At 45.9% G+C, this 21,119-nt stretch overlaps 2 protein-coding genes across 3 annotated transcripts in view; both read right to left on the bottom strand.

Moving 5' to 3' along the window:
* On the bottom strand, positions 1-11,435 carry PPIL6 (peptidylprolyl isomerase like 6). Its single transcript, XM_009289204.1, has 9 exons — positions 11,360-11,435; positions 9,986-10,062; positions 8,566-8,661; positions 7,928-8,116; positions 6,689-6,751; positions 6,373-6,520; positions 4,991-5,047; positions 1,583-1,718; positions 1-112 (listed from the first exon to the last, which is right to left on the bottom strand). The coding sequence occupies exons 1-9, from the start codon at positions 11,433-11,435 to the stop codon at positions 1-3; spliced, it is 954 nt and encodes a 317-aa protein (XP_009287479.1).
* Positions 11,436-17,515: 6,080 nt separating this feature from the next.
* ZBTB24 (zinc finger and BTB domain containing 24) overlaps positions 17,516-21,119 on the bottom strand; it is a 9,301-nt gene continuing 5,697 nt past the window's right edge. Inside the window, exons 6-7 of one of the 2 annotated variants that reach the window (XM_009289166.2) lie at positions 20,435-20,516; positions 17,516-19,517 (exon numbers count right to left, since the gene is read on the bottom strand). In XM_009289166.2, the coding sequence (XP_009287441.1) occupies positions 18,707-19,517; positions 20,435-20,516 (893 nt within the window). In that variant the 3' untranslated portion in view covers positions 17,516-18,706. Of the gene's footprint in view, positions 19,518-20,434; positions 20,517-21,119 lie in introns of those variants that run through there. The other variant, XM_009289164.2, reaches the window with a different exon arrangement.

The following is a 21,119-nucleotide window of genomic DNA, read 5'->3' as shown; positions in this document are numbered from 1 at the left end:
TCACGGCTCAAAAGTCCCGCAGTTAATAATCTTGCAGTCTACCGTAGGCCTTTCGTTATACGTAGGTACGGCTTCCAGTCTCTGGAGGACCTCCGTGCCCTCGATCAGTTGCCTACGGGAGGGAGAAAGTGCACATAGGATCTGTCTCTGTCTGGAGCCAGCTCCGCAGCCTCCAGCTTGTGTGGGGCCGTAAGAAGCCCAGGCACCAGTTTCCTACCAACAGGCTGCACCGGCTCTGCTCTTTGAAGAGTTGTTCTTTGCAATGGAGTGACAAACACCATCAGTTCTTGATTAAGTAGCCGCTAGGTAGCATTTTAGGAGAGATAAAAATGCTACGGCTTTATGCAGCTACACTTATTTAAAGAAACAAGCGTTTTACCATGTGCCCTGGCTACAAATGGCCATTACTTTTAAGGAGAAAGAAGTCAAGAGACACGCTGTCAGAAGTGACAGTTATTAGAAGTGACTCGCTGAGAAATCTTTCGTTTCCTGCCTTCACAATGCCAATCTGAATCCTGAAAACAGTCCAACATCTTGCAATCATTACGATTTTCAGCCTGTCCTGCTCCCACGCTGCAGGAGCACAAGCTGTGCCTCCTGCACACACAAGCACGGCGATGAATGCCAGCAGTGCTCTGGAAAGCTTCGTATCATATCCCACCCCATCCCACCCACCACAGTGGTACCAAGCGGGGAGGACACTGCAGGCAGCCCTTGCCCAAGCAGGGACGTCAGAAGGACTGAGCCAGTGCAGGGCTGGAAGGTGCCCGGCTGTCCTCATCCTACGCTGTGCCTGCTTTTTGCTCCCTCGGAATTAAACCCCCACTCAGCTTCAAGAGGGCCTGGCTATAAGGTCGTGGATCCCACACCTTTCAGATTACACAGAGCCGGTGGCAAGGCTGAAACTCGAGGTGAATGCTGCTAGTTATAAATATATCCGGCCAGCAATCGCTTTTGGTTTGTTCTCTGTAGGTGAGGCAGTTCAGCTTTTCGCTTCCTTTAAAAATGCTGTCTTTCACCATGACGTGGTTACATGGAAACTGCACTGTGAATTTCTCGCTCTCTGGTAATACATACATATTTTATTCTCTTACATCAAGCAAACTGCTCAGAGCAATAATCTTCCCTATTATATTCCTGAAAATCTAAAAATCTTAACAGGGCCAGCCCTATACATTGTCCTACTGAGAACAAACTCCCAGCATGCATTCGCTAAAATAATTTCTTTCAGCTCATGAGGGCAGAGCAGAGCCCGGAGGCTTTGCTCAACACCCCTCTGTCTGTCAGGGCCCACCTTCGGCTGACACCGAGCTATGCAGCCATCAATTTGTAGCCCTCATCCTGGAGAGGCCCCGGCAGCTTTGTCATAGGGTTTTCCAGCTTGAGCAAGCCAGGCCAGGGCAGAGAAAAGGAGGGATGGGTGTCATTAGGTACTTCAAACCTGAGTTATCCATCCTTCCCCTGGCCAGAGGCAGCGGCTGCCGTAGGGATTTCATGGACGCTTCCTCCTGGGCAGCTGTGTCCCGCGGGGCCAGGGCGACCTCTCACGCAGTGCAGTGGCAGCAAGCTTGTGCGTACCTACCCGAAAGCCACGTATTTTTTGTCCAGGTAGGGAGCTGGCTGGAGGGTGATGTAGAACTGCGAGCCGTTGCTGTGGCGGCCCTTGTTGGCCATCCCGAGGACCCCTCTTCCCTTGTGACGGACGGAGAAGCTTTCATCTAGGGAAAGAGTTCGGGGATGAAAGGCCGCAGTTGTGTTGCTCCCTTTGCTGCTATTCACCGTACAGGTCCCTTTTGCCGGCTCCCGCAAGCTCCCCTTTCCTTCTTCCGCGCTCTCCCTTTCCCTTCTCCTTTTCCCCCAAAGGTCTCATTGAGTCTCATGCGAGCCAAGTCTGGTTTGAATCAATGTCCTTCCTAGAAAGCGCTTCCCACTACTGCCTAGTGCTTAAGCCAGTAAAGAAGCTAATGACAAATATCCATGAAAAAGTGCTCTAGGTATTTCTGAATATTAGAGCCACAGCAACGATGCCTCTGGCTCCCCGTTGTCGGTTTGTAATGCCTGTCACCGGAGGAGCTCGGGGCACTTAGCACGGCATTTCCCCGCGGCTACTTGGGATTATTCCCACTGTACAGATGAGGAAGGCGGGAGGCAGAGGGGATGCTCCAAGCACAGCCTCTGCTCTGCCGCCCCTCATGCCGCTGCCTGCGGTGAAGAGGACAAGATCCCCTGTGAGCACAAAGAGGGCTGTGAGGACAGGACACGCCTGGCTGGGGCGGGATGCCCAGCTGCCCCCGGCGCTCGGCGACTTGCGCGGGAGAGCGAGCAGGAGACTTCTTTAGCCAAATAAAATGACAGAGCTGAATAAATGGAGAGCAGATACTTAGTTAAGGAGGCCGGGGTGCTCCCAGAGCGGAAGCTTTGTTCCAGGGCGAGGAGAGGAGGCAGGCAATGGGAGATGCAAGGGAAGAGCAAGTGAGAGCCACGAGGAGGTGAAAAGGATCCTCCGTGCCAGCTGAGGAAGGACTGGTGAGGGAGAGAAGAAACAGCTCTCATGAGGGATGACTGTGGAAGGATAGACATAAGGCGTGCTTGGGTTTGGGGGATGATGGCAAGGACTTGATTCCTTCTCCATTGTGGAGGGGAGCCCGGCTACGAGGTGGGGAGCAGGGGGTGCATTGATCCTGGCCCCCTCATCGCTCATCTCCTACCTGATCACACTGAGCCGTCAAAAGCCCCATGGAACTCTCAACAAGCTTGAAGGGAACTGTAGAAATGTTTAGATTTTATTGTTCTCTGATTTTTTTTTAATTCTTTTTACCCAGTTTGAGTGCCCTTCTCAGAAACTGATTCATAAAAATGGTAATTAAATTTTAACTGAACAGTTACTCCCTGACCACTGCCTTGCGGTTTGCAAAGTGACTTCAGCAGACTAATTTTGGAGTAGGATGCTTTGCCCTGTGACACGGCACTCCAGTCCGAGTGATTCTCTGTAATTACCTCAGTCCCTTCAGCTCATTACAGTAAAATGTGGTTCCGTCCCATTAATTTCAGCAGGCATTGCGGTGCCCGGACGTGTGCCAAGCGCGGCATCTCCCAGAACATTACCGGCTGACAGAGGCATCTCTCACCCTTTTCAGATATCGAAGATATTTGTTCTCTGCCCTCAGTGTAAAATAGTTTGGCGGGAAGTACTGGGAGAGCAATCTAAGCCTTAAAATAGAAAGGCATACCCAAGTGAAGACCTTTCTCAAGGAGGAAAAGCAACTTTTAATTAAAAAGGGGGAGGGGAAGAATTAGCAATCCTCTCCTTTAATACATCAACACATGGAGTATGTGCAATATGGGTAATAAAACTCTTCCAGGGACACTTTCAAGGTTGACAGATTCCAAATTAAATCCACCTTAAAAGTACTTAAGCGATTTTTGATGCATTGTCACCTTCCCACACGACATGGCAGCTTCTTTCCTGCGTAACACAGGGAAAGCACAAGCTTTGCCTGGAGGAGGAGGATGGAGCCGGGACTAAAACGGCGCATGCTGGGCTGGGCCTTCGTGCCGCAGCCCAGGCAGCGTGCGTGGGGCCATAGCTCTCCTGGATGCGGAGGTGCCTACGCACGCTCAAACTCATTTTCCTCCGCAGACGATTTCTACCCGAACAGAAAGTGCGAAGGGTACGAGATGTGCACTAGCACAAATCTATTGGGTAGCATTGCTGGAAAAGAGAATTCACAAACTTCTAAATCCTCGGTGATATTCGCCTTGCAAACAATTTAACAGCCAGTCCTAGTTTTTTCCAATACCAGCTTATATTCTTTCTGAGATGAGTGTGTCCTGAGAGACTAGGCTTGCTGCTATTTCAGGAGGTCCAGCATCAAAGAAGTGGCTTTTGCTCTTTCCCGCCCACTCTAGGCAGCCCGTAGCATTTACTGCCTTAAATCCCACACGCCGGGCTTCCACTTCCAGCAGCTTTCCTGCCTGCCAGCGCTGTGACTCGGCCCGGCAGAGTGGGTTAGTGACCCGCCTCCAGCCGGGTTTTGCTCCGTCCATCCCGGGGCCTCGAGGTGAGAGCGGCTTCTCCTCATGAGTAGGCTCTTCAGTGTCTTGGGAAAGAAAGCTTTCAGCTACAGTTGGCATTTCTGATCTCTCTGTTGGCTGCTGCCCAGCCTGCTCAAATGTCACATCATTTGTGCCATTGACAGTGGGAAAGCTTTTATATAAGGGAACATAAATTAGTTTCAAAAGTGCTTTAACTGTCATAAAACGTCTTTATGGGTAGCATTTAGTCTAAACAGAAGATCCCAAATGTCTATGTCAATTATATGGGTTGTTTTTCTTAAATACTGCAAGTTATAATGTTCTCTTTTCTTTACATTTTATTACTTTATTCCAGTATGGGGGAACTTTTTTGTTAAGTTGAGCTTGTGTTTGTCATTTCTCAACTTTCACAGTTTTATGTGAGATTGAGAAGTAACTCCCCTTACATCAGCAGAGTCACGTAGCCGCTGGCAGCGATGCCTGCAGTGGCCCCAAGCCTGAAAAGCTGCCTGAGGTCCAGGAAATCTAGAGTTAAAGCCAACTTACTTCCATTATTTTAAATGCATTTAAAGTGGTATCGGGTGCCTGGACATCTGTAGCTAATCCACTTCTACATTTCTAAGGTCCTAGCCACAAGGTGAGTACTCGCAGTTTGAAGTAGGAGAGTGGGTGACTGTCAGCCCTCATTTAGGCAGGGAGAAGGGGCCGGTGGAGCTGAGCGTCGGGCAGGGGATATCAGAGGAGGGGGCCAAGGTTACAGATCAAAAAGTGACCTTGCTAAAGCAGTCCGCTCATGCTAATGCAAGCAGGTAATAATTCTGACTGAAAAGCAAACCCTTTTGCTTTAGGGAGATGAAAGGAAATTCCCAGGTTATTCTGTGGATGAGATCAGGTAAACAACTTGATTTTTGCAGAAATTTGCCATTTGCGCAGTAAGATAGCTGAGGAACCATACCTTCAAAGGTGGGACCATAAATTGACTCTCCTCCGTCTCCCTTTCCAGTTATGATGTCTGCAGGGTAGATAAAAGTAACCATCAGAGACCAGCGTTATCACAGGGGGTTGTCAGTGAGCAGCTCAGCCGAGGTCAGAGACGTGGGTTGCGCATCAGCCTGGGGGAACAACGGCATCCATCTTTCTGTTTTACTACTGAAAATTTATCAGACCTTTGGGAAGAGCTCTGCTTCTGTCCCAAGAGACGGACTCTCTATGGAGAACTATTTCATACGGCGCATTTAATCGCTGCCCCTCTGAGAAGGTCCAGCATCTTCTGCTGGGAGAGCTCCTGCGGTGGCAGCGGCCAGCCGAGGAAGGGGTGCCCTGGAGAAAGACGCCTGTCGGAGGGAGCAGGGTTAGAAGAAGGATGAAAATGCAGCTGTGATATTATGGTGAGTTAAGACCACTACCTTGTCTAAGAAAAGAGATTTGATAAGAGAGAAATTCCTATTGAACCGGATTTCTAATGAGTAAGGCACTAAAGAAACCCGATGCATCTATTTTTTAAAATTTTTTTTAAAGAAGTCTGGTTTTGTTACTTTATTTAGACATTGTCTTATACCAGTCAGGCTATGGTTAGTCCTTTACAGTAGCAAGCTTGTAATTTTAGGTTGCTTTTATGGACTACATAGTTATCTGCATAGTTATACATGAAAAGTAGGAGGTGTATCTTCAAAGTATAAACCTGAACTGGATTTAAGCACTCACATTTGGAGCAAGGCAAACACAGGTAAGAAATACAGGTAGGTAAGATGTATGATAGACCAAAAGGGAGTAGCAAAGGAAATGCCTTCTGATAACACCTAACTGTCTCGACTTCCCTGGGGATGTCAGTGGGGCAAGCTGTGTGACCCATCGTTCGTGGTGCTTTCTCCTCGGTGCCACACTCCAAACGTAGCACTGATGTTCAGAAAACTCACCAGCACGTTTGCAAGGGCTCTGACGCTTGGCTAAATGCCTCCGTAAGTTAATCTCTCTATAAAGCAAGTAGTATGTTTTCCTATGGCTATTCTTAGTGTTTTCATGTTTCCAATTAGTTTCCTAACTACTTACCAAAGAACTTCATGGAAAAGAGTTTTAATGTTTTCAATTAGTTTCCTAAATTCTTTTGAAAAGGTCTTGGGTAATCAAAAGAACAAACTATCCAAACTTTTCCTATGTTTAGAAAGTGAGATGGCTAAAAGAGAAAAAGTTTTCTGGTTTTTATATATATATTAATTAAGAGATTAGCTTTGTCCTGGAGTTCAGTTATGTCTCCGTGGATGAAGACTGTTATTCATGCAGATCATCCCCCCTCCTTGTGCTGTAACTCGGTTTTACTCAGGACACCTGGAAACGCACCTCCTCCTTGGATCCACCCGTTTTTCACAAGGCGATGGAAAAGGGAGTTTTTGTAGGTGAGCTCTCGGCCGTCGCGGGGAGACGTTGCTCCTCCGGCGCACAGGGCGCGGAAATTCTCACAGGTCCTGGGACACGCATCCGAAAAGAGCTGCAAAAGCGAGAAGAGGAAAACACGTGTGGAATTCATGGCTGACAACGTGTGAAATTCCTAGCCGACGTCCACTGGCCAGATTTCTGTCGCCCCTCCTTCGGCAGGTGAAACCACCGCGCTGCGTGGACTTGTTCCTCGCTTTTGCTTTTCTCCTCTGTAACGTACCTCAAAGAGCAGCCTCCCGACGGGCTGTTCCTCAATGGCTATCTCCAGGTACACAAACACGTGCTGTTTAAAGCAGAAAAACGAATGCAGTGAGGGAAAGGCCAGCTCTCCGTGCCCGTGCTGCACTCGCTTCCTAACGCAGGCCAGCGTCCAGCTACCCGGTGCAAATGGTCTCAGAAAATGCCCGTGGGATTGTCAATGCACAACAGCATTCCTACTATTTTGTTTAAATAGACAAAAAAGTAGAGGATGTTTCATTTCATTCTGGGCAGAAACAATCCTAGCAGTGTGTTAAAGCTAACTACTGGGCAGGGCCTCCTTCTTCCTCTTGCATTTACGTACATTGCCTGTTGCAGCCCATACAATACAGGCAGGAATAAATGAATCCGCAGGAATACCCGCCACCCCACCAAAATGGACATTTCTCGCTCTTCCCAGCCAGCCTCAAATCTGCATGTCACCGATGCCGTATCTTCTGCGTTACTCATTTTAGTATGTCATTTTATTTTTCTCTGCTCTCACTACTGTGTCAGCGCCAGCCGCATCACACCTCATGACACCATGGCATTTCAGGGGGTCTCGGCTGGGAAAGGAGAGGTTTGGTAGCTGGGCTTTTGGTACCCAAGAATAAGGGTACCCAAAGGCTGGGCGGTTTGGGATTTTGGAGCAGCACGGTTGCAGCATGGTCAGCAATGCGCTGCTGTTGGACTGTTCCGCCCTGAAGCAGTTAATACACGTCGGGCATCTGGGCTAGTGTTTGTCCCTTCCTGGCTGCGGAGAGGTGTCCTCGTCCTCCTGTCCTCGTCCTTGGCAGGGGACGCTCCCGGGCTGGGAAAGGAGAGGTTTGGCAGTTGGGCTTTTGGTACCCAAGAATAAGGGTACCCAAAGGCTGGGCGGTTTGGGATTTTGGAGCAGCACGGTTGCAGCATGGTCAGCAATGCGCTGCTGTTGGACTGTTCCGCCCTGAAGCAGTTAATACACGTCGGGCATCCGGGCTAGTGTTTGTCCCTTCCTGGCTGCGGAGAGGTGTGGAGGCTTTGCTGTCCTCGTCCTTGGCAGGGGACGCTCCCGCCGGCCTCTCCGTCCCCAGCTCTGGCCCTGCCATCGCAGGGCAGAAACCAAGAAACTGCCACCGCTGTGCTCGCTCTCCTTCCTCCTCGTGGTATGTGCCCTTTCATCGCACAACCTCTCCGGCCACTTACAGACCTTGTACTCTTCTCGTAAAACAGTGCTACTTGCCTGGCTGTTTTTCAGATATTTGGTGTAGAAATCCTCAGCAATCGCTTGGTAAAGTGCCTCGGGCTTAAAGTCGCGATAGTCCCACTCATGGTAAGACCACTTGAGCAGCTCCTTCTCGTCCCCCAGCAGCTGGCCACCAACGAAGCACATCACCGAGGAGGCATATGCCCACACCTCACCTCTCAGTTCCTGCGTTTCAGAGGGACAACATAAAGCCTCCAGGGATTATTTACACCTTTAGTGAAGAAGCAATCAGTAATAATCCACCACGCCTGTGATATTTTTATGCCTTTCCTACTTTTCAAACCGCAAATCCCGCCAACGGGAAGGGATTGGGCAGCAGCTTTCAGTGAGGTGTGCTGATGCCACATGCAGTTACGTGCCCTAAAGGTCTGGATCCTGCTGCTACGGGACATTATCGTGACGACAGTCACGTGGGTGTCACTTTGGGGGCAGCTCAGACTGAACAGGAGAAGCTCCCGCAGAGCCCCATCCTGCTCCAAGGGTCTCTGAGGCCACTAAATAAAGCGGAGTGGAAAAGCCCACTTCCGAAATCTGCGGATGGCACCGAGCTGCGAGACGCTGCAGCCCCGGGGAGAGGACTTGTGTCTGAAACAACCTGAGGAAACGAGAGTTACCTTCTTTTTCTCCTGTAAATATTCATGCCATGCAAATTCTACTAAAGGCTGTATTACAGGATCTGCAAACTTGCTCGGAAACTTCAGCTTCAGAGCCTAGATTTTTAAGGTAAGGACAAAAAATTGCTTACAAGCAGTTTAACACCCACACACACACCCCCATCCTATCACAGCTTGTATTTTCCTCATGAACTACAACCTAAACCACATTCTAATCCAGTTATTGCACTGCACCCCTCATGCCTCCGGCGTAATTCCCGACACTTGCAGAAGTACACGCAAATCGTTCTAAATCCCTGTTTGCAGATGTAGTGGGTATCTTGTTTTTCTATGAAGGGCTGATTCACAAATATTACTGAATTATACTGGTACTCCCCCCCAGCTCCCACATGAGATGGATGTAAGCAGTGAGATATTCAAAGATGTCTCTGAGCATCATCACTGCATTTTTGCATGCATTTTGCAGGCATGGGGAGTTGCAGTCCTCTGCTGTCCCAGGAGATTGGGCCCAGGGCCTCGGAGCACACAAGTGGCTCAGTGAAAGCTGCAAGGTGAACGTTTCCAGTCCCTGTTGCTTGTACCATTGCCTCAGGAGCACACCGCTATTTAGATACGGGACATTCCTGTCCATGGATTTAGCCTCATCTCCATGTGGGCTGTACACACGTGCCCCAAGCTGGGGCTTAAAGCCAGCCCAGCTGGCCTTAAAAAGAATAAAGCAAAGAAGTGACTTTCTATTCAGCTCCCAGTCGCTGCTGCTATCGTTGGATCAGTGGCTGGAAAAAAAAAGGAAAAAAGCCAAGAGGCACGCTCCCCCTGCAGCTATCGGCTTGGCTTGTCCTTAGGGCTGCTGATAGATGGCAGAGCTTTGTCAGCTGTAAATAATGCTGGGGAACAAGCCTGGCATATAAACTCTTATGGGCAGCGAGGGCATAAAGGTCAGCTTTGTGCACCCCACGTTGGGCTGTGTGCTGTGCATCCGCTGCACGGCTGAGCTTCTCATGAAAAGTCTGCGAAACCCCGTGAGGTTTGCAGCTCTTTTCTTTCTCATCTGCACCGACAGAGCTGCGTTAAGGGACTTGTCATAAGCTGCCGAGCAAGTCGGGCAGAGCTGCGATGTGCATGACATCTTATACAGCACCGCACAGCTGTAAAATTTCTTGGCAGTGTACAAACAAGGAGGCGAGGACGCTGCAGTGGAGACCCCCGCCCCGAGCAGCGCCGAGCCGGGAGCCCGTGAAGCCTCGGTGCCTGCGCCTGCACCTGGTAGCGCTGAAGAAGAGCAGAAACCCAAAAATCAGAATATTTTCTTCCTAAAAGCCACCGCCGGGCGCAGGCATACCTCTGCTTATTTACTTCCCAGCCCCCACCGCTCCCTGCTGCTCCCAACCCAGCTCCGGGGTTGGAGCCTAGGGGTTACCTCTGCTGCACACTTGGCCACGTGGGCAGCCGGGTGCCGGAGCAGCCCCACCACCGCCACCGTCACCACCGCCCGCCCTTTTATAAGCACTTCCCAAGCCTAACGTAAGCGGGTTTCAACCCCGTGGGAGGGTGGGAAATGCTGATTTCTGTTCTTCTAAGCACTTCCCAAGCCTAACGTAAGCGGGTTTCAACCCCGTGGGAGGGTGGGAAATGCTCTGATTTCTGTTCTCCCCTGAAGGAAGGAAAACCGGATTAGAGGGAAGTGTGTGGCAGAGCAGAGGACTGAAGCCAGCTCTTTCCAGAGCTCATGACAGATGCTGTCAGTACGGGATCGTTATCTTGTTGCTAACGGTGGCTAATAGCAGATGCCCAGCAAAAAGTGGCAAGAATAAGCAAACGTGACAGCAGCGCTTCCCCGTCACTCTCCCAGCCTCCGGTGAGCCTCTGCTCAAGGATTTCCCGGTATCTTTGCATTTAATTCCCCTTGGTGGCTCTTTTTCAGGTGAATTTCTTTGCTTTTCAAACATATGTAAAAATCCAGCACCCACAAAATCCCGTGGCAATGAGATTTACGGCTTAATTACACCCTGTGTAAAGCGTGCATCTCCTTTTGACGCAGAAACTCCTACCCACAGCTGTATTCGCTGGGTGCTGCTGAGACATCATTCCCACCGTCAGCCCGGACGGAGCGGTACGGGGCACGGACGGAGCGGTTCCAGAGGGGTCATGGCTCCCACAGCAAAGCTTTGTGCCACGGTGGCAGCTTTGCTCCCTTTTGGCTAACGCAGCATGTGCAGAAGCGGTTTTGTGGGACAGCTGTAGGTTCAGCACAGGCTTCTGTCAGCACGGCTGGGTCAGGTCGCTTTTCCTCTCCGAGCAAGGTGAATTTTAGGAGACGCTGGTGTTAAAAGTGACAAAACCGAATTGCATGTCACGTCAAGAATTTGCCTAATTTTTCATGACATCACGGAGCAACGCAACCATCGTCACATCCCCAGGAAAAATACATCTTTAGCATGTCAAAATCCTATTGCAGATGAGACAGTTGTGATTTTCCTACGAAAAATATGTTCTGCAGAACCTACGTTAAATACCACAAAAACTATATTAATTTCTCCTCTTAATAGTGATGTGCACTCTTTTTTTTTTTTTTTTTGCAATTGTATATCAAAATGGCTTTATAAAGTGCTAAATTTGTACCTAACCACAGAGTCGGAACCAAAAAGCTTATAGCCTCTCAGCTCGATGTTTCTGAACTACCCATGCCCGTAAAAAATTCAGACTGAGAAAGAAATCGCAGGTTGCAGAAGGGCTCCCCCATGCAGCCCTGAAGTTTCTCTGGCCCGTGTGTGGCTCAGTGACATTTTCTTACAGCGATTCATTAGGGGCATCTCTTTTGTAATGATTTTGTTGGGATTTGCAGCAATGTTGGATTTGAAGAGCTCCATCCTTGCATTACCAAAGACTGCAAAGACGATCAGACTCTGAGGGTTTAGCTACCACATCTGCTCTCTTGCCTGAAAGACCCGTGCACAAGATGTTGTAATTTCATGTTACGATTTCTTCCTGCTTAAAAAAAAAAAAAAAAAAGAAAATTGAGGGAGATGAAACAGTTTGGACAATGGGACGTATTAAAATCCTGTGGTAGACAAGGCAGTTTTAACTTACACACAGGTACTGGGTGGCAGCAGGCAAGCCGAGGTGTGACCGTAGCTGACCGCAGCAAGCAGCGTGTGCAGCTGCAGCTACGTTTTGTAGGCTGTGACTGAGCGGTGCAAAGGAAAGCCTTTTTCCTTCCTCCTCCCGAGGGCCGGCGCGACGACTGCCGGAGTCTCTGCAGGCTGTGACAAGCAGAACCTAATTTTAGCAGCCAGACCATATGGCTTCTGCCGTAGCCAACAAAAGCCTGTGGGAGCCTTAGGTAAAGTCAAAAAGAGAAGCAGCATACCCAGAGTCAAATACAAAATCAGTAACGCTTCAGAAAATATTCTCTTCGCTACCTATTTTTCTCTACATCCATATTTTTAGCCTGATAGAGATTAATACAACTGAAGTTTATTTGGCCTTTTAAAATGTCTCTTTCCTCCTTTTTGTACTACAAAACATAAGTATTAAAACCAGAGCAATCCACTGCATATTATTTTCAAAAAAAGATTGATGTCTGCATTTCGTAAATGTGCTTAAATTTACACACAAATTCTGTTCCTGAAATTTAATTCTGCACATACATACGACTGGCTCCTGTTACTCCTTTTTCTTTTTTTTTTTTGAAATATTTAGCTGGGGTTTTTTTTTACTGATAATTTCTAGGCTTGGAAATTCTTACTGTCATTGTGGGCAAGAAAGGGAATTAACTATAAACATGCTGCTAATCGTCAACTAACAGTCAAAGTCAAGAAGAAAAGCAACAATTACCCAAACAAGCATAATATTATTAGCCAACAAGCCAGTAATATCACTAGCTGTACAGGACTGTTTTCTGCAAATTTATGAGGGTTTTTTTTAAAAAAAAGAGCAAGCCAAGAGCCACCGATTACTTGCTGTCTCTATCCATTCTGGCTTTTATTTCTCCCCTTCTTTTTGCATCACTTTGTAATTCAGGTACCTTAAAATCTATTCAACAGGTTGCCAATTATCAAAACTATATATCTCAAAATCTTAAACTGGATGATTTTTATTCATTTCAGCCTCTTTCTGCTACCTGTTTATGACGATATGATGTTGTTCTGCAAGCTTACTCGTATTTCTTAGATGAGCATAAAAGTTTTGCTGCTGTTAAGAGTTAGAGAGGAGTTTGCTGGTACCGCTGTGCTCCGAGAGCTGCGGGTGCCGTGCCGTGCCGTGCTGTGCCCCATTCGGTTTGCAGAGAGCGACGGTTACCGTGAAGAAAAGTATGGAAAGCACAAGAAGTTGTACAGCACATTTAAACAACGATACCGAAACCCTTCCAAAGGCCGGGCAGCTAATGTTCCTGGAAACATGAAGTCCTTTGAAACATGTATATGTGCCCTGACATGAGACCCGAGAGTTTTGCTTCTGCGGGATTGTCAGATGGTTTCCTTGCTCCAAACCTCTCGACCTGCTGCGGCTGCGGCCACTTCAGTTCCTTTCAGTCCAAGATAGCATCTGAAAGAGACTGAGAAAGAGAACAACAAGGCAGATTGGATTAATTAAACAAACCCAACACTTGAGGGAGAGCCCCCATGCGAAGGTACTCTGGCAGGAGAGCTGATAGGGGTCATCCAGTGACATTTTGGTGAAGGGTGAGTCAAAAGACTACAGCATCACCCTGCTGAAAGCTGCGTAAAGAATAATGCTGTGCTTGTTGAAGACGCAAACGTCAAATAACTTCACAGCAAATACCTGGAGAGGAAACATTGCACAGCTTATCTGCTGAAGCTGCTGAACCACAACAGCGTGCTGTGATGACTAGGGGGAGAGCCACCACTGCTGTTTCGCTCCAGGTCCTTGGGCTGCCACAAGTCCTTTCTGACAGATAGTATGCAGCTGTTAGGTCACCCAGCAGTCGAAGCAAACAACGCAGGAGACTTCAAAAAAGGTCTTCCTACTGCCAGACTGAAGGACAGATTCAGCTCCAGAAAGAAGGAAGACCTCCATAAACTTTGTCTTCCAGGTGGAAGGCAGAAACTGACATCGCTTTATCAAGAAATTTAAAGCAAAGCCAAAGGGATAACCTGATTTTGAAGATGGCAATATACTAATGGGGCTGTCCACAACAACCTGAGGTTCTCAGGTGACTGCTGTAATAGCCACGAGGCATGCTGCCTTCAAGGGCAAGGAGGATCCAGTGGTCTGAAGGGAAGACCCATGAACACATCTGAGAATCGGTCCCCTTCAGGAATGCACAGACAGTGGGCTACAATTGCGGTTGTCAGAAAAACTTGCAGGACAGAGTGGGGAGTTGCTAACTAAAGCAAAGCTCTGTGTCCTGCTATTCCAAAGATACATTCCATTAGGTAGGATTATAATGTTAGCCAGAAATGAGCAGTAAGCATACTACAGTGAGAAGCTGGTTCACCTAGAATATGCCTGGATGTTTTTTTCCATTCAGAAGAATTGCTTGGGCCAGAGATGAACAGCAGTCTGTCTGTTGCAGAAAACCATTCATTGTTTGCCACGTTTTACGGAGGATCTGAAAAGGGTGGAGCACACAGGACTGTCGTAGCTCACAGGACTGTCATAGCTCACAGGACTGCAGGCCTGCAAGAAGCAGACTCTTTAATGCCTCTAACGATAGATAAGAGGTCCTGAAACCATAGCTATGGCAGATACAGCATTGCCAGTTCTTTCTCCGCTCTTAAAGAAAACCTGCAATAGCAGTAGGATTGGGAAAAAGCCTGCACAGACGGACTTCTGACCGTGGGAAGATAAGCGTACCCAGGAAGCACCCGTGACTGCTGCCTGGACTCCGGGGCACACCTGCTCTGCAAGGTGTGTGTGCGTGCTGGTCTCCTCCCAGCCACTCCCAAGTCAGACTCAGCTTCTCCTGGATGTGGACACTTACAGAGCCAGTGAGAGAGCCTGCTGCAGAGAAGGAAGACGTGGGGAGACAGAAAATGTACCAGGCTGCTATGCCCACGTGGGCATTGGGCTCATGATTAGGAACGAATCCCATGCTAGCTCTCATTTAAGGTGAAGTGGGAAAAGACTGAAAAAAAAAAATCCCAGCACACTAGGATAGGTCTTAGCAAACACCAGCCATGAACTTGATCATGATGACTAACCAGCTAAGACAGTAAAACAAGCGTTTCACAAATAAAGAGATGCAAGCAGAACTCCTGGCTGAATGACTGGCAAGATCGATGCCAGGCTCAACACCCCAGCTTAACCTGTGAATAAGTATTCAGTTTGAAAGAGTTCATGGTGAAGCAGTCATCTCCTCTTCCACTTAGACACTAGGAGGCAATTGCTGTAAAGCCCCTAGTAGTGCTTTTTTAGTCCCCGAGCAGAAAAGAGAGCATGTAACAAGTATTAAAAAACCCCCCACCTTGCAAAGTAACACATGCTAAGATGAAGCTTCTCCTACTGGCAGGATAATTTGCTTTCACGGCTCATAAGAAATAATCTGATATTCATCTATCAAAAATGAGATGCTGGACTGGAAGGCCCACCGGTCTAATCCACGCTGCCAGCGTCTCGGCTTCCACGCACAGAACAGCAAACTCTCTTGAACTTTAGAGTGCCGAGGTCAAGAAATGCTATTTACAGCTAAACCATGAATATCATTGGCAAGCGGAGCAAGTGTACACACAGTAGTCAAATACACGCTTAACACGGCGTGTTTGCTCTACCCCTCAGGAATTTGTTTCCACTTTCACCTGGAGAATCAGCCAAAATCTTCAGAAAAAGCCAAATTTTCATAAACTTGCATTTGAAAAAAGAATAGTAAAATCCTTTTAGAGTTCAACTACACAGGGTAACTCACAAATGGAGTAGAAGAAACACACAACGGTGTTAATTGCTCACAAAAATGGATCTTTCTGTAGTCTACTTTCCTGCGTTTATGTCTAAAATCCTAATCTCATTTTAACATAGTAAGCAGTGAGATGGATTTGCTAAGAAGGTTACTCTGTGAGAAAATGAGAAGTTAAGGCATTTGCTGGCTAAGGAGTAAAGATATTTAGCGAGCTGCTTTGAAACGTAGTTTTTAAGGCATGCATTTTTTTGCTATATAGTTCTTAGTGGCAGCGGGACTAAACAGCAAAGCTGAAAGGGTTTCCTTTCAAATTCAAAGCAAACCTAGGCTTCAGTTGCAGCCTTAAATATGCACACACAGAAGAGGGATTTATTTTCATCTTTAATAGAAACGCGTTCACTAGGAAGGAAGCAAATGGTGTCAAAAAAGCAACATTTGTGGTATGAGAAACCACGTGAGCTTCTCGTGTGCGAGCTACAATGTGTGCCGAGAGCTTAAGCAACGCAAGGTGCAAGATGAGTCACTGCTGTGCTATTCACAGAAGCTCGTTTCTTCACTGGTGATGTGGTAGAAAAGCATAAGAAAATTCCAAACCCAAAACTTCACTCCTTTTAGTTATAGGGAAAGCATCAAGCAATCAGTATGTGCTGGTGGCTCAAGCGTAATTGTAGCATCATACTTAATCCTGCAAGAACGTCATAATGAACAAATCTAAGTTCAAAAAAAAGGAAAGTATTTAAGTTATTTTACTGGTAGTCTTAGAATTTAGCTTGTAACCAGCTTTTAAGCATTTCAGGATTCGTAAGTACATGGCAGAGAAGGAACTCAGTGCAAGCTCCTGCAAACTTACAGTATTATGGCCGCACATTACAGTATTTCAACTAAAATCAAAGTTGTTAGGATGAAACCTCCATAATATTTATCGTAAATTTAAATTTATACAATTGATCAGTAAGATTTTCATAATGTCGTAACAAGCTTCACTTGCATTTTTACATCTGTTCTTGCAGCATCAAGATTTCAAGCTTCTGAAGTGCAACTGCAGAATATACTGGTTCTTTTTGGTGGCAGAAGTATACAAACTGCAATTCTCCATTCCGAGAGGAAAAAACAAAAGATGAAAAACCTAACTAGAGTTTTGCTGTGGGACATTTTTTTTTTTTTTACATTGATTTATTCCCACTGCCTACCCTTTTCATGATCCATTTGTATAAAAACGGATCTAGTACTTTGACAAAATGGAGCTACTTACCCAAACTCCAGGAGCACACGGTCGGGAGCCAGCCGAGTAGTCTAGACTTGAACAAGGAATGTCGTCCAGAATTTGGGCTCCCCAGAACAAGACAGAACTGACATACTGGACTGAGGGCAGCAGAAGGCTGCCAAGGTGATTAAAGAGCTGGAGCACACGATGGAAAAGGCTGAGAGAGCTGGGCTTGTTCAGGCCTTAAGAGGAGAAGGCTTTGGGAGGACCTTACTGCGGTCTTCAGCTACCTAATGGGAGGGTGTAGAGAAGACAGAGCCAGACACTTCTTGGAGGCGCAGCAGTAGGACAAGAGGCAGCGGACACAAACTGGAACATGGGAAATTCCAACTAAATACAGGAAACATTTTTTTCCCGGCCAATATGGTCAAACACTGGAACCGGTGGCCTACAGAGGTCGTGGATCTCTGTCCCTGGAAGCGTTCAAAACTCAACCAGACAACAGCGACATGATCTAGGCGTACCTGCTTTGAGGCAGGTGATGGATCAGATGGCCTCTAGAAGTCCCTTCCACCCTAAATTCTTCTATCATTCTATGCACTGGGCTTTTATGCCAATGACTCTCTCTGGGCAGTCATATAAGCCAAGCACGTACAAAGATTTTTTGTTTTGCTTTTAAGTTCACCTGCTAACTCCTTCATTTTTACATTTTTCATTTGTTGAAACATAAAATATCAAAGTAAATCACAAGTATGACATTTTAAAACGGAAGTGATGATTGAGCACGTTGCTTTAAGCACCAGTGGCATTTCATCTGGATTTTAACACACTAGTACACTATGGGAGATGTTACCAGCAGCCAAACTTGAAAATGCAAAGCGTGTATTCTGGCATGGCATTTTATTAAGATGTCGAATCTTTTGTGTTAGCAGTCAGTCAGTCAGTCATTGAAAACAATCTGTACACATCTAATCTAGTCAGCGAAAACAGCTGTACAACTTCAACACGATATGCCCCATTTATACAGCTCATTATGCTCTGAAATGATTCTAGTCATTGTTCAAGTCCCCACAAAAACAATTACCAGCTTTTACATATATTAAAAGTACCATTACATTCTGCTCTCAAAAGTACAAAAAAAATAACAGTTTAAATATACACTGGCTCCTAAGCTTAGACTGAGTCCTGTCAGGAAGAGACTTTTGCACTTCAATAGACAGTGCCTTCAACATCAAGAGCTCTTCAAAGTGCTTGGCAGACCGCGTGAACGCTATCCCCACTTACTAGATGATGAAACTAAGGCACAGAGGTCAACTACCTTGCTCACGGTCACACAGAGAGTGAGCGGTAGAACTAACAGAGCAGAATTTGGGCTTTCCTGTTGTCCAGTGTAACCACCGCATCTCATTGCCACTATTCAAGTGCAACGGCTAAAGCCTTTCTGAGGAGCAAAACTTGTACAGCATACAGTAAATAGAAGGGGCGATCCAGGGCCAGTCAAAGGCTGCAACAGTTTCAACCCAAACCAAACATATCTGGTAGTCAATAAATCAAAATGCACTTAAGGGAACGATCACATAGAAAATTTTACATTAACCTGCAGAAAGCAAGCTCATTAAACGTAAGACACATGGTGTTAGCTTTGCAAAAAGTATCGGTTATCTTAAGCTTGACAGTAGTTCAGGTAACGTTGACTTCATCAGAGAAGTCATACTTTCTGATCAGCAGACATCTTAAACACTGTTCTTCTACCAGCAAGGTACACTTCTCTGGAGACTCACTCAGAAATGCAAATAAGGGCCCAAATATCTCCACAGTAGGCATGCATGTGTATGAGGCACAAAAAACCACATTAATCGCTTGTGAGGTATGGACTAAGTGGTAGAGAAATACCAATCTGGAAAAATAAAAGAGTCCAAAATAAATAAGGTTAAGAAAACTGAAAGCCACCCATCAAAAATCACCAAGAAATGCATTTTCCGACAGATTATGCTGCAGAAAAGAAAGTGCGATACGTGTAATCACTGCCTGGATGAGAAGCATGCTATAGCCTAGCCCTCTGATGACAAATAAGCATTTCAGAAAGCCTGTCCTTGAATAGGATGCTCATGAGATGACTCATTTACTGACAGAGACTGCTGATGGGACTCAGAAACATGTACGCTTTGATTCCGTTCTTCACCGATTTGATGGGAAGGAACCGTATCTTGGCTAGAGTGAGACTGTCGACTTGATTCCTGGGACAACTGCATGTGCTGAGCTGGATGCGAAGATCCTGCTAAGTGGATTTCTTCATTTTGTCCTTGATGAGCATGGAGATGTTCTAGTGCTTCCTTGGAAAGAGTGATGACATGCATTTGTTCAGGTTGGGCAGTCTCTATTTGGTTTGCAATCATATTGATACTTTGGATTTGTTCCGCTTGCTCCTGCTGAGCTGAAAGCAACAAGTTTTGCAACTGCTGTGGAGGCTGAGCAAGCAGCGTGAGGTTAGCAGCCTGCTCTGTTGTCATATTTGGGGCGTTTTCTGCAGTAACAATACTAATGCCTTGATTATGACTAGGCATGAAGTTTATATTATGTACTGCATCTGTAACCAGTAGTTGAATTTCCTGCCCTCCAGAGGTGGCAAGTTGATACTGCTGCAGCTGAAGAATGTTTCTCACTTCTGAGTTAGTGTTGGTGCTTGGAGCAGCGCTGGCTTCCTGAAACTGCTTTTCCTTGCTATGAATTTTCAAATGAGACTTCAGGTTGTCCAGACGAGCAAACTGCAAACTACATTCTGGGCAAGAGAAAGGCTTTTTGCCTGTGTGTAAGATACAGTGTCTTCTCTTAGCACTGGAATCAGAGAAGGATTTTCCACATATACCACAAGAATATGGCTTTTCTCCTCTGCAAAAGAATGTGTTTGATCTCATTAAAATATTCACTTTGACAGTGCTGCTTTCTGCAACTTATTATACAATTAAAAAAATGTAAATTATTATTTTGTTTTGCTAAATCATAAGCACTTAAGAATAGCGACGTTAAAAGCGTTCTCTATTTGACTTCCTAATTATTTCTATTTGATTTCACAAACTGTACTGTCATTACTATACACTCAAGAACTACAGAGATAACATAACTGCCCTCCTGTCATAATACCAGAGGTACAAAGTCTATGCTCCTAGACCTTGACAAGAATGCCACAACTTACTTTGCACAACTGTAAGCACCGACCATTTAAAGCATGTTTATTAACAGTGTGGGCTTTAAAACAAAAAGAAGTGTCCAAATCCTAACTTGCTGCCCGACTCAAAGGGACGAGAAATTTTACTGGAAACACTTTCTTTTACATAAGGCCCACAACAGTTCTCCAGGGATTTAAAAGCTTACGTGCCTTTATGCAATACATCACACTGACATGGGTAAAAGATAACTAATGCTATTAAAGAGACACGATAGACTACAGGGAAACAGGACAATGCTCCAAGAACCTTGTTACACCACGGCTACTGTTCTGCTGTCAAACAAAAATTCACAGCAAAGTTTTCGCATAAATAATATAGCAGTAAGTACACTGTCATTAAACAGACACAATACACAAAAAAAGAATCTTACAGTGTCTTGGCACACTAGTATTTAACAGTGGAGTGCTTTCCACTACCAATTATTTCTTTAAATAGATTAAACAAAAATGTCAATCTTCAACCATCCATTCAAAATACAAACAAGTCCTGACCATTCTCTAATTGAACAAGCACTACCTACAGGTGTCAGATCAGAAGTTACATTTTTAAAGAATGTAATGAAAATTAGACATACTGTACCTGTGAATTCTAATGTGAGTCTGAAGAGAACTTTTAGCTGTAAATGATTTGCCACAAATTTCACAAGTGAAGGGCTTCTCACCTATCAAAAAGAAATCCGACATCACTTTTTACATAGTGCTTCCCATCAATACATTAAAAAACATTTTATATTTTACCATACACAGTATCAAGTGTGTACTGTCAAATCCTCACGCTTCTTCTGTGGGTCAGGACAGGTATCTGAAACTGAATGAACTCACTAGTTAAATGAGGGTATAGTATTTTAACGCACATCTCTGACGTTTCTCCCCTTTGAAGATAAAGAATTAGGTGATCCAAGCCCCCAGAGCAACAAAACACACACCTACGATACAGATGCGGGTGTTCCACGTTGAACAGACAAGTTTGAAAAAGGCTGACCCTGAACTAGTAGGCATTAACGCTAGGCTCACGTGCAGCACCATGCAGATGAGTAAGCCCATATTTCCAAACCTGAAAAGTGAATCCATTGTCTTAACAAGTCGGCTGGCTTCCTATAAGGCTCCATCCTAGGCCTACGATATCCTGGGAACACCAGTTGGAGAAAATTTAAATTATGGAGAGTTGAATAAATTGTGGGTTTGTTGGGTTTTTTGTTTTTGGTTTGTTTTTTTGTTTGTTTTTTTTTTTTTTTTTTTTTTTTAACTCATTTTGTAATTTTTTT

Source organism: Aptenodytes forsteri, unplaced genomic scaffold (assembly GCF_000699145.1).
Source record: "Aptenodytes forsteri isolate BGI_AS27 unplaced genomic scaffold, ASM69914v1 Scaffold217, whole genome shotgun sequence".
In the NCBI taxonomy this organism is placed as follows: Eukaryota; Metazoa; Chordata; class Aves; order Sphenisciformes; family Spheniscidae; genus Aptenodytes; species Aptenodytes forsteri.
Note: the sequence above shows the minus strand (reverse complement) of the source record. Positions and strands in the feature narration are given on the sequence as shown.

What these genes read in the sequence shown, in the direction of transcription:
- PPIL6 (XM_009289204.1), bottom strand. Translation starts at nt 11,435, where the DNA reads ATGGAGCTCTTCAAATCCAACATTGCTGCAAATCCCAACAAAATCATT. An exon ending in GATGCCCCTAATGAATCGCT is followed by an intron (nt 10,063 to 11,359) that starts GTAAGAAAATGT and finishes TGCTTATAAAAG; the next exon opens with GGCGGGCGGTGGTGACGGTG. An exon ending in TTATGGTCCCACCTTTGAAG is followed by an intron (nt 1,719 to 4,990) that starts GTATGGTTCCTC and finishes CTCTTTCCCTAG; the next exon opens with ATGAAAGCTTCTCCGTCCGT.